Source organism: Grampus griseus (genome assembly GCF_964374135.1).
Source record: "Grampus griseus genome assembly, chromosome: 10".
NCBI classification, from domain to species: Eukaryota; Metazoa; Chordata; class Mammalia; order Artiodactyla; family Delphinidae; genus Grampus; species Grampus griseus.
In genome coordinates this window covers 30,156,695-30,169,707 of record NC_139004.1, presented here as the reverse complement: position 1 = coordinate 30,169,707, position 13,013 = coordinate 30,156,695, and the positions used below count along the sequence as shown (strand labels likewise).

Below are 13,013 nucleotides of genomic sequence, written 5' to 3'. Positions count from 1 at the left end.
CTATAGTAGGGGTTCCTTCTTTCTTTTCTTTTATACATATTTATTGATCGGCTACTGATTGCCAGCCTGTTCATTTCCCCATATACCTGAGGGTATATCTTCATTCTCTTTCTTTCTCCCACAGGGAAAACATAAAACAAGTAGACATCAGATTTCTAACCAACGACAGAGGCTAAAAGACAATGGAATCATGTTTTAACCAATAACTATTAGTCTACAATTTCCTACTTAACTAAACTATCATTTAAGTATGAGGGCAAAATAAAGCCATTTTTAAGACAAAAATGAGTGCTTTAAGCACTTACGGAGGCTTGGGAAAAACAAAATTAGGCTGAGAAGGGAAGTTTAGATACAGGCATACCTCAGAGATACTGTGGGTTTGGTTCCAGACCACCACAATAAATCAAATATTGCAATAAAGTGAGTTACACATATTTTTTGGTTTTCCAGTGCATATAAAAGCTATATATACACTATACTGTAGTCTACTAAGTGTAAAATAACATTATGTCTAAAAAAATAGCTTAATTAAAAATAATCCTGTTTGAAAAATGGCACCAATAGACTTGCTTGATGCAGGGCTGCCACAAACCTTCAATTCCTAAAAAAACACACTATCTGTGAAGCACAATAAAGCAAAGAGCAATAAAACGAGGTATGTCTGTAGTTACCAACTTAAAAAATTTTAAGTCAGGGTGTACTTTAGAAAAATTAAGGATAGCAACTAAAATAACAGCAACAGAATATATAATATACAAACTGGTTGATGAAAAATGGAATGAAGAAAACCCAATCAATCCAAAGAAAAGGAGGAAAACCAAATAAAAAATCACAGTAAATTGAAAACAAAATAAGACAGCATATATAAACCCAAATGTATAAGTAATTAAATATATATAAATTAAACTCATCAATTAAAATACAAAGAGACTCTCAGATTAACTAAAAAGAAAATTTAGGTATTTGTTTACAAAATCCACACATAAAACAACAGGTTGAAAGGACTGGAAACAGGTTTATCAAATTATAACTAAATTAAAGCTTTGTGAATTAATATCAGATTTTAAAAGACTTTAAGGGAAATGACTATCTGGCTTACGTAAATGTAAAAACAAAACACTGGTGAACATGATCAGTGTCCTGGTTTTACAACTTACCCTCAGCCTATAAAGTTATAGACATGTTATTTTAAAGTGCACCAGTAGTCTCAACTAGTGAGTGCTATGATCAGATATTTAAAAAGACACAAATGGCTGGATCACAATTCCTATATCTTGGTAATCTATCAGGTAAGGAATGCAAAGAGTCTGGTTCTGGAATTGCTGACCCCCTTGGACTGAGCATTCCCAACGACAGTATTGTGGCATATAATAAAACAGATTCTTCCACGAAGGTTTCATGATGAAGCACTTATGGGTACCATATAAAGAAATATTCTTAAATGCACAAATTCCTCTTCTTTAAAGAAAAAAAAAACTAAGCATAAGATACTCTTTATACTACAATTATTTTATACAGAAATGGAATGTATTAATTTTTAATCTACTAAGTTATGAATCAAAAAATTGTTATAAAAATCAGATTTTTAAACAAAAGATGTATTAGGACGCGTCAATGACTACATGTTTTAGTGTGAAATAGCACTTCTGTTCCTTTAAATAAATTAAATTTAAAATATGATTTAAAAAAAATAGTTCAATAGCACCAAATGTTACTTTATAAAATGGAGATTTATGCTTATAAAAGACTTGAATGCCATTTTTAAACCTAAAATTTACAATACAAAAACCTCTCATTTGCTGAAATTGCCATGATCTGAAGTGTCATTTACTTAATGCTTCACAGATGTATGATGCCAAATTGTTAGTCAGGCTGCAAAGTATATTTAGTTAGGAAAAAAAATCTTCCCAAACATGTTTTCCTATATTTTACTGACATTTACATGAGGCAGTACTTGAAATGTGTCATTTATTTGCACTTTATGATCTATAAATGAAGCTCTCATTTTCTTTTTCCAAATCAAATACATTGTTATTGTGACCACATAATAGCTTTTCGTTTAAAGACACCATTGTGTCCATGATCCCCCAGATTAGGGTCATGTGCTAGTTTGTCATATTTTTAACTGGACTTTTCATCACACTTACGCTTTGACCATCACCCCGAGAGTCTTAGTCATCACTGAACTGTTGCTGTAAGGATGTTTTGTATACAATCTAGCCCACTATTTATCAAGAGCCTTTATTCTTAGTAAGCTGTGTGCAGGGGTGGGACAGCACTCATTTTGCCATAGGTACAAGAGCGTGGACTAATGAATTTGCTAACGTGGAATGCACGCCACAGCAGGAGCTTACAGACAAAGATGGAAGAGACTGTTTATGTTGATATGTTCTATTGTGGTAATATGAGAATGTACACATGAAGGGAAAGTTTGGTATTTATTACTATTAGGGGCTTTTAACTGTCATGACTGTACTACTACAGTCCATTATGGGTCAAGTACAATCAGCAATGCTAGTGTAAAAATGACTAAGAAACCAAAAAAGAAATTTAAATGGGAATATTACAAAAATTGGAATTTTTCTGACTAAAAGTAACGTGAATAATTAACATGGCTCTCTGTGTATTACCAGCACCCTTAAAAACCTCTTAACACTATTAACTGCAAAACAGCAGAGTGGGGTAAAACCTTTTATAGGCTCCCCTACAATGCAGAGGCTGTTTCCATAATAGTTATAACTCTGCATATACGTATTAAACTCGCCAATTTCTAAGGAACACAGATGTTGCTGTACTTTAGTGTATCTGTAACACATAATCTCAAAAGTATAATGAAGCAAAGTTAAATGCTTACTTACAGAAACTTAACTGTCGACTTTCACAGAATTCTGCATATTGAGCTGAATCCATAATTCGAGTTTGTCTTTCTGCTCTCTAATAGATAAAAATAAAAAGGCACACAATTTTTAAAGCAAGTAGACTTTTATGTTTTCACAGCTAAAACCCAGAACTGAAGTTCCATTTCCTTTTCTTACTCTAGGTGAAGAGTTTAGTACCACCATAAATACCATGATACATAAAATTGTGATAACAGTAGTTTTGAAGCTTGTTTCTCTTGGAAATAAAGTTTTAAAACCATTTTCCAGTCCTCTGTTATTTTTATTACAGTGGAAGAAAAAACTAAAGGACCTCACTTCTTAAGACTGTGCACTTCTAAATTTTCTTTAACTGTACCACACTCTTGAAGAAAAAGAAAACTGTGAGGTGTAACAAATCAAACAGAAAATTTGTTATGAACTCTTATTGCCTATCTGCCTTAAAGCTGGGATTTTTCAATGTTAAAATAGGAGTCAACGAATGGAATCCATATATTTCCCCTCAGTTAGAACACAGAGCCAGAGCTAACAAATCCATATTTTAAATTGCAAAGAAAATAAAGAAAAAGGTAAACACAACAAATCCTTTAATCTGAGTCCAGGTATGATTCACAGTTTGGTATAGTTTCATTCGTGGGTTTTTGGATTCAGTATAGCAGATGTTTGCTGCTTCATTGTCCCACAAGAGGTAGGATAATTATAATTCACCCATAGTTTGGTGGGAAAGAATATGACCGCTTCCGCTTCCTTGGCAAGGGAAGCATTTTGAAATGAGACAGGCTGGTACTTCTTGGAATGAGTTTCTGGCCAGTAAAGGAAAAAAAATTCCCTGAGATTTAAATTTTTTTTCTGCTTTGGAAGGACTTCCAGCAAGTTTTCTTTATCACAGTTGGTGGAACACATAAGTACCACTTCTAACGTCTACGGATCTTTTTGTATTTTTTTAAAACTGAAATTATTCTTTTTCATCTTGTTTGATTTGGGTGAGTAGACAATTTAATTCCAATGATCTATCAGTTGAATGAATAATGGCACACTAGCTGCAGTTCCATAGAGAAAAGATAGATGGGGGGTGGGAATTAAGGCAAAATTTACTAACTACTGTGGTTCATTCTAAGACCACTGATTATTTTTTCCCTTCCTTCTCTCCCCTCCACCTTTTCCCTCCTAACCTCCTCCACACATATTCACAAACACATATATGTGTTGACACAAACCCAGACTTCTCTTGTTTATTTATTCTCTAGGTTCAAGTATCCTTTTCGAACACGTACAAGTAAATATTACTCCCACACACGTGCAGGTATATGTATGTGCTGTATGTGTACATGCATCCTGTTGTGTGTGTATCTGAAACATCATGTTTCCTTAAGGGTATATTACTGGATAAATTTTTATGTACTCAGAAGTATTTTTTGATATATGAATGCATGATTTAGTTTTGTCCTTTTTAATGTATCTGATACTTGACTCAATAAATGTTTGCTAATGGAAAACAGGAAGTAAGGAAGGGATAATTTATGTGTTTTGAACATGACAAATCAGTTACTAGTGTGTTTATTAAAACAAAAAACCTCTGAGACTGATATCTTTAATGTATGTACATATTACGTATGCATGTCTGTATGTGCATCTGACTGTCTGTGTCTGACTATAGCAGGAATCTCTCAGGTTTGAATTTCTAGCTCCTAAAAAATATCTGACACATAGTAAATGAGCAAGAAAACATTTGTGGAATAAACGAATGCTACCATCTTGGTCTATGATGCAGGCAAATGGCTATAGTGCAGCCAAATCCTTCATTATCCATGCGTTCCTCCAGGTCTTCTCTGCTACTCTCCAGCTAGGCAGCCTCATGCACCAAACACATGCTAGACAGAAAGGAACCAGAAGACTACGGAAAAAGAAGGTTCCTAAGGAGATTCTTAATACTAACTTTCCTCCAAAAAATGGACATTCAAGATTTGGCTTCTGTATACATTCTTAGATAGCTTAGATGGTTGATGTATTTTATTTTATTTATTTATTTTTTCATATTTAAAGATTTATTTTTTAGAGTAGTTTTAGGTTCACAGTAAAATTAAGAAGGAGGTACAGACAGCTCCCAAATACCCCATGCTCCCCCACGCGCACAGCCCCCCCATTATCAACACCCCCCGCAGAGTGGTGCGCTTGTTACAACTGATGAACCTACACTGCCACATCATTATCACCCCAAATCCACAGGTTACATTGTGGTTCACCCTTGGTGTTGTACACTCTATGAGTTTGGACAAATATATGACATGTATCCATCGTTATGGTAAGTTGATGTATTTTAAGTCCTCTAGCCTCTACGCGGTAACCTTTGATCTCGGGAGCCCCGTGAAGCTACTAGGGTATGCGTAGAAATTATTCACCAAGCGCCTAGCATACAGCAAACACACAATGTGAAGCAGTTGACTCAACAGCAAAGATTTATAGGCAGCACAAAATCACGGCTAGAGAGCAGCATAACGTTCATCTTGTTCAATCTCTCTCTTTTAAAGATAAGGAAATGAAGGTTCGGAGGGAAATGATCTGTGAAAGGTGACCAAGTTAGAAGTGAAGCCTGGACTCTCAATTCCTTGAGGAAGCCTGTTTTCAATATAAAGCGCTGTCTCGAACATACAGTAATTGTTCACTCCAATATTTTTCTTTGGGATCCTCTAAACTCTACATTATCTTACTAAGAGGTATTATGGAGCCGCTGTAATTAACATGCCCAAACTGTTCACGAGAAAATGAAATTAGTGAGGCCCTGGATCAGCAAAGAAGGCAGATCTGGGGATAGCCTGGTACAGAGTGTACAAACTGTAATGTACCTGACAGTACACGGGGGTGCTGCAAACACGTCACAGGTGGGATGCTGTTTCCCCTCAACCTTCTGGGTGCCTCACAAGGCTGAGGCAGCAGAAACCCCAGGCTGGTAAATGTTATCATTTTCTATGCGTGCCATGACATAAAAGAGGTTGGGAAGCACTCCTACTAATGTCCTCAGAATATACACTGCATGTCACCGGCCATGCATGCTATTCACAGCACGGTCAAGTGCGCTCAACAGGCAATCAGAGACACTAACTGGGACTTGATGATGAGGAGGATGGTTCAGATCCGCTCCTCATGCTAATTTTTGTTTACTCCTCTCTCTTCCCCAGGACTTGTTTCAAATAACCAAAAAAATGGGACAAATTTGGTCTCATAAAAGCATCCAAATCATTCAGCATCTGATTACATTCTCTCCTGATCTTACACTATCACCTTAAATACCGGGAAAGTCAGAAAATACCTAATCTTCATGGACTATGTATTCTTCAAAGATAGTAACTATATTTTGCTTCTATAATCTCAGTGCTGGCTGAGATTTCTTAGCTTGGATTTACCTGGGCCTCGGTAAACATCTGCTGGCCGGCTGATGACTGGGGTAGATGGATGGGTAGACTGAGGCAGAAGAAATGCATATAAATCCTTGATGGCTGATCTCAAAACAGGAACTGTAATATTTGTAATCAAACTGTACAAATTCCAGAGAGGGTAGACAGTTTTTTAAGCCAAAGACCCATAAAAAACAAGACACTGGCCAACAATGAACTGAGGCTGGCTCTTATTTTCTGTGTTGTCCTAAATCCACCTCCCTTCTGCCTCTCTTCAGATCACCCTCTGTAATTCACACTAAAGTACACAGTGGCCATCCTTTTCTATTCCTGGAACTTTAAGAAATCTCTGGAAAAAGATTCAAGCGGGAAAAAAATCATAAGCCTAATAAAATAGCATGACCAGAATAACAATGTCTACTCTTTACATAGAGCAGCACAATAACCTTTAAGATAAACAGTTTTTTTTCATAGCTCCATTTTAGAAGTTGAGCTTGAGCACACTCAGATGTAGAGAAGTAAAAAAAAGAAAAAAAATTTAAAGTATATAGTTAATAAAGAGGCAAAGTGAGAAGTAAAACTTGGGTTGCTCTTGAATGACCTATTCTGAGGTGTATCACTAAATAATCATATCAGGTTAATCACAGCTTTTATTCTTCCTGAACATCCTCACATGAGGATGATCTCAGACTGCCACATAAATGTCAGGTCATCTCTGGATTACTCATGCTTTTGCATCTGCAAGTCCAGTTCGTCTTCTGCTTAATCTGGTGCTTCTACCCACTCGTGGCTTTCTTTAGGTATCAGCAGTGCTTCTGAACGCTCCTAAGAATATGCTAATAACTCAGAGGCGTCTCTGAAATTGAACCTTACTGATACTACAACATAGCAAAGTATTACCATGTAGTGGCATACATGGATGAAAGAATTATTCCTAACATTTTCCAAATACCCAACAATATTTCAAAATTTAATTGAAATAACTTCCAAAAAAAGGTAATAGAGAATAGTTATGCTATAGTCATTCATCTCATTATCAAGGTTACAGGTCTTTCTGGTTATTGCAAAACAGAAGGCACAATTCTGTGTCAGATAAACTTACTTTCTGGGTCTTACCTAAATGAAACCAGGGGAGCAAATATCCCTACAAATGCAGTATGTAGTATAATTTGTTTGTTCAATACCTGAAAACAACAGTCTGTCAGTATATAACTGTTAATTTAAATTTTTAGTGATAAGTTTTTATGTCAGTGGATGTGAAATCGCCGTGTCTTTGAAAAATACTTTCAAGGACAGCAGTGACAATCACCATTTGCCCTGCCTATATCAGTTTGAGGTATGAGGCTGGATTACTTCTGCAGCATGCAGTTTCATTTAAATTCTCTGCATGCTTTCACTGAAGCATACGTAGAGGTTATAGAAACTATGTGCTGGCGTATCTCTTGGCAGCTTCTCAAGACACATGACTTTCTTCAGCAGCACAGAATCATAGAACATAACTTTGAAACCAAGATGAAAGTTTTCATCTGCTTTCACTTCCACCTTGAATTTTAAAAAAAATCTTATTTTGATTACACCTAGAAGCCTTACAATTGAAATGCAAAGTCTTTTCTGCATGGAAAAGGCCAAATGTCAATGGTAATCTACCAAGTACCTCACGTGAGGCAGGAAATGGTTGAACTTGAAAACTTCATACAGAGTGGCTGCAGCAGCATCCAGCAACGTGACAACATGTGAACTGTGGAATGTTTACGTATGTTCATGTATGCTGTGGTCCACAGCAGAAGGATACTCACAGATGAGTAAACGCGACAGAATGCTGAAGCACCCTGGAACCCTCATACACCTCCGACTCACTGTAGATAAGGAAGCTGAGGTCCAAAAAGTTTTAGGGTTTATCTGGATCATCGCAGAGGCAACCCGGTACGCAGGTGAGTGTCGGCTCGGCTTGCTGGGTCAGTTTGTAATTTACTAGATTCCCCTACCCAAGAGTTAGGTGAGTCTCCCTCAAAACATGTGGTAGCTTCCCCTGCTTTTAATGCCCACTGCAGTGCTCACCATTTTGGGCCTGGAGTACTGCAACAGGTTTCTGCTGGTTCCTTCCAAATATCTGAACTCTCCCAACCCATCTGGGTACAATTACTTTAAGTAAAAACAAAGAGAAAAGACCTTGGCACAAAGGTTACTCTTTGTCACATCTGCCATATTTTGCTGTCCCCTGCCCCTCCCTCATGATTGTGCTGGACACCCCCACTTCCATCCCCATGGTAATTTAACTCGTTCCCTTTCAGCATAAGTACCACCTCCTCTAGCAACTTTTCCCTCAAGATTCCAGGTCACATTGATTCCTCTCTTCCGAATCATACATGTTCTTCTAGATAATATCATACCCCTGCACTTTTCTGTGTGTCCTACTTCTGTCTCCCCTCAGAGATTATAGCTGCGAGAATGCATTATTAACTGAAAAAAGCAAGTTGAGAATCAGAATGTAGGTACCTTGATCCCATTTACGTTTAAACACACAAGCGTGCACATGAGACATACATACACGTATGCAAACATCTGGAAGTATATACATTATGCTTTTAATAGTATTAATCTCGGGGGTAACATTATAGGGAACTTTTACTTTTTCAGGTACACATTGCAGTAATTAAAATTTTTTTTCTTAACTGAATTACAATCAGGAAAGAAAAGATTTTTGAAAGTAAAGAAATCTTGTTTGACTTACAGAAGGTCATTAAATAAATGTCCATATGCAGTAAAATAATCAAAGTGGTTACTCAAGAGGCAGAAAATCACAGAGAGATAGCAGAGTCTTGGATATATGTTCTCAGTGAGATATAGTGAAAGAGGGAGAGAAAGGAGAATGTTACTGCAATGTTAAGGGAGCCAACTCGGAATTCAGACTGATGTAATCTTGAAATCAAAAGTTCATTTAGGTTTGATCCAGAATTTTCTAACTGAATAAAAATACAATATATTTCCTAGCCTAAAAATCAAGGTTTCCGTTGGTGTTGATTTGCTCCCCCAGAGGGATTTTTAGAATCCCCCAGTTTTATGTGTCCAAGGTATTAAGAATGTATTGTAATAGCTACATGAAGTTTCCCAAGGAAATAGCTGTAGACTCTAGGAGAACATTCAAGGGATTTAAAAGGAATTTTGTGCTAAAAATAAGTGAGTAATTCTCAGCAAGTACAAAGCATCAGTGATTGAGAAATACACAAAAGGATATTTGTGACATTAGTTCATAATAGAGTTGTTTCAAAATATTGGATTTTTTTGGGTCTATACTACTCTTTGGGTCTAAATATATTAATGTTAACACAGGAGTTTTTTTCTTTTCTATATATTTTAAACTATGAAGAATGAGCATGATTGGTTATATAAGGAAAATACAGTTGTTATTAAAAATCAAAATACTACACTTCAAATTGGGGTAATGCCTGCTTCAAATTTTTTAATCTGAATTTATTAAGCTAGTAGTGGGGAGAATTGTTCCCAAAAAAATATTTCCTGTCTTGGGATAAAATGTGTGCTAAGAAAAGTATCACTTTTTTCCAATAACTTAGTACCAAACAACCTAATCCCATGTTTAGTTGTAAACCCTCACATAGTATTAGTACTAATTTTTACTGATGTTTTTCTGAAATTGTAAACATGCTCTGTAATAACTAAGTTGGCAAATACTATAAAAAGTTATGTGTTTCTGCCCAAACTAGTTCTTTAAAGTGATAGAAGACTGACTTCTTTTTTATGTTCCTGACTGAGGGTGCTATAACCCTTTTTTGTGGTTTCTATTTGGCTGTATATCCAAAAAGTGAACATATCAGGTTAATGTATGTAGGCTCTTCAGGTATTCTGAATAATAGTCCTAAAAATTCTCATAGGTTTATGTAATATCCAGATGAGTCGACATAACTTTGGAGTCTAGCAAATGTACGAGGATACAGTTAAATATTTTGGTCATTTAGGGTAAAACTTTACAACTGGAAAATATGTATATAAAGCAACTATTGCACAAAATTTAATTCATACTTTCTCTTTAACCTTGAGTGAGAGCTGCAGACCTTTCCACTTTGATTTAGTCAAAATCAAATTCTCAAGCAGTCCAACACACATACTGAACGCAGGCTGGCTTCACTTATATAGTGGGAAAGTCTGGCACCTTTAGAATAAAATCCTGTGAAGCAGGGAGCCTGTCAGTGCAGCATGGCCCTCACCATCCTCTTCAAGGATCCATGGAACTCTGCACAGAACAAGGGAGGGTCCCCCTTGGAACTTCCCTTTGTTGCTACTATGTGATACATCTGCGTGTTTTCACCAAGGATTTTTTTTTTTATATGTGAAAATAACACTTTTTATCTTAGTTCACTTCATTGATTAATTCCCTCTAAGCAAGTTCCATGAGCTCTACCTTTATTTTTATTTATGTGATTATTTTTTAACATCTTTACTGGAGTATAATTGCTTTACAATAGTGTGTTAGTTTCTGCTTTACAACAAAGTGAATCAGCTATACGTATACATATATCCCCATATCTCCTCCCTCTTGCATCTCCCTCCCACCCTCCCTATCCCACACCTCTAGGTGGTCGCAAAGCACCGAGCTGATCTCCCTGTGTGATGCAGCTGCTTCCCACTGGCTATCTATTTTACATTTGGTAGTGTGTATATGTCCATGCCACTCTCTCACTTCGTCCCAGCTTACCCTTCCCCGTCCCTGTCCACAAGTCCATTCTCTACATCTGTGTCTTTATTCCTGTCCTGTCCCTAGGTTCATCAGAACCATTTTTTTTAAAATTCCATATATATGTGTTAGCATACAGTATTTGTTTTTCTCTTTCTGGCTTATTTCACTCTGTATGACAGACTCTAGGCCCATCCACCTCACTACAAATAACTCAATTTCGTTTCTTTTTATGGCTGAGTAACATTCCATTGTGTATATGTGCCACATCTTCTTTATCCATTCATCTGTTGACGGACACTTAGGTTGCATCCATGTCCCGGCTACTGTAAACAGAGCTGCAATGAACACTGTGGTACACGACTCTTTTTGAATTATGGTTTTCCATGAGCTCTACCTTTAAAAGTATATCTGGAATAAACTACTTTTCATGCCCTTCCACTGTCACTGCCACTCCTCTGGTCCAAGCCATCATCATCATCGCTCCCCTGGATTACTGCGATAATCTCCTAATGGGTCTTCCTGCTTCCACTCTTCCTCCTCTCCTATCCCCACCCCTGACCATCTATTCACCAAGCAATGGCCAGAGTGATCTTTTAAAAAATGAAAATCAGATCATGCTATTTATGATCAAAACTTCCACGTATCTATTCCTTCCAATATAAAATAAAAATACAAACAAACAAACAAAAACTTCCAAGAGCTTCTCATCACACATAGAAGAAAAGCCCAAATCCTCAGAACGGCCTATAAATCCCAACGTCATCTGGTTCCCTATTACTCTCAGATCTCACCTCCTACCACTCCCCTTCTCACTCTGCTCTAGCCACACTGGCCTATCCTGAACTTTCTTGAAAATGCCAAATACAATTCCCACACCAGGGCCTTTGCATTTATCATACTCTGTCCAGAATATCTTAACCCCACATCACTGTCTGGCTTGCTCCCTCACTTCCATCAGGTCTCTGTTCAAAAGTCACCTTATCAGAGAAGCAGTTTATGGCCACTTAATATAAGATAGCAGCTCCCCCAGGTCACTCTCTATCCATGACTTTGCTTCATTTTTCTTCATAGCTCTTACTACCATCTGCCACAATAACATTATATACTTATTTGTTTATTGTCTATTTCTCCTCAACTAGAATGTAAGTTCCCTGACAGCACAGACTATGTCTATTTTATTCAGTGCTAAATCCTCACAGGCTCTACAGAGCTTGACACATAGTAGTGTTTCATAAATATTAGTGGAACCCATAAATACTTTTTTCTATATGTTTTATATATAAAAATTAATACCTCTAAGGCAGGGTTTCTCAATCTTGGCACTATTGACATTTTGTGCTGAATAATTCTTTGTTGTGGGTCTGCCCTATGCCTGTAGGATGTTTAGCAGCAACCCTGACCTCTACCCACTAGATGCCAATAGCATTTGCCCACCACTTCGTGGGCTGTGAAAACCAAAAATGTCTCTAAACATCGCCAAATGTCCCACTGGGGGCAAAATCACACCCCGTTAAGAACCACTAGTCTAAGGCGAAGGGGACTAACATTGGTTGACTCACTACTATGTGTGGGTGCCACACTTCATCCTTTCATTTTCTCTTTCAATTCTTCCAATAATCTCAATGGGCAGATATAATCCCTGTTTTTAAAATGAAGCATCTATGGCTCAGATACGTTAGGTAACTTACCTAAGTTTGCTAAGCAGGTAAGGCACGTGCATTCTGAAACCAGGTCTGTCTCACTCCCAAGTCTATGCTCTTTTTACAGTGAATCCTCATTAATGAAACTGTTAAAACAGAGGTGATAGAAGGGAGGGAAGGAGTCTTAGAGCCTCCAATTTTCCTTCTCCTCTGCAAGATATTTCTCATGTAACTCCAAAAATTGCAGGGCAGAACTTGAAAAGCACTGTGCTATATCCTATGCTGCCTGCCCTTCAAGGAACAAGCACTGTGCCTCTACATCTGGTTTCAAAACAGAGGCCACTTCACCTGTGAGATTCACGGGATGACCACGATACTGAAGGAACAACTCATCCCCACATGCCAGTCAGAG

The 13,013-nt window shown here is 37.2% G+C and overlaps 1 protein-coding gene across 4 annotated transcripts in view; it reads right to left on the bottom strand.

Annotated features, from left to right (window-relative positions):
- The window catches only part of SUPT3H (SPT3 homolog, SAGA and STAGA complex component), a gene marked incomplete at its 3' end in the record, with an annotated part of 428,189 nt that overhangs the window by 102,694 nt on the left and 312,482 nt on the right, over nucleotides 1-13,013 (bottom strand). For all 4 annotated transcript variants that reach the window (XM_082664621.1, XM_082664620.1, XM_082664619.1 and 1 more), the window contains one exon: nucleotides 2,859-2,934. In XM_082664621.1, coding sequence (XP_082520747.1) covers nucleotides 2,859-2,934 — 76 coding nt within the window. The remainder of the gene's footprint in view (nucleotides 1-2,858; nucleotides 2,935-13,013) is intronic.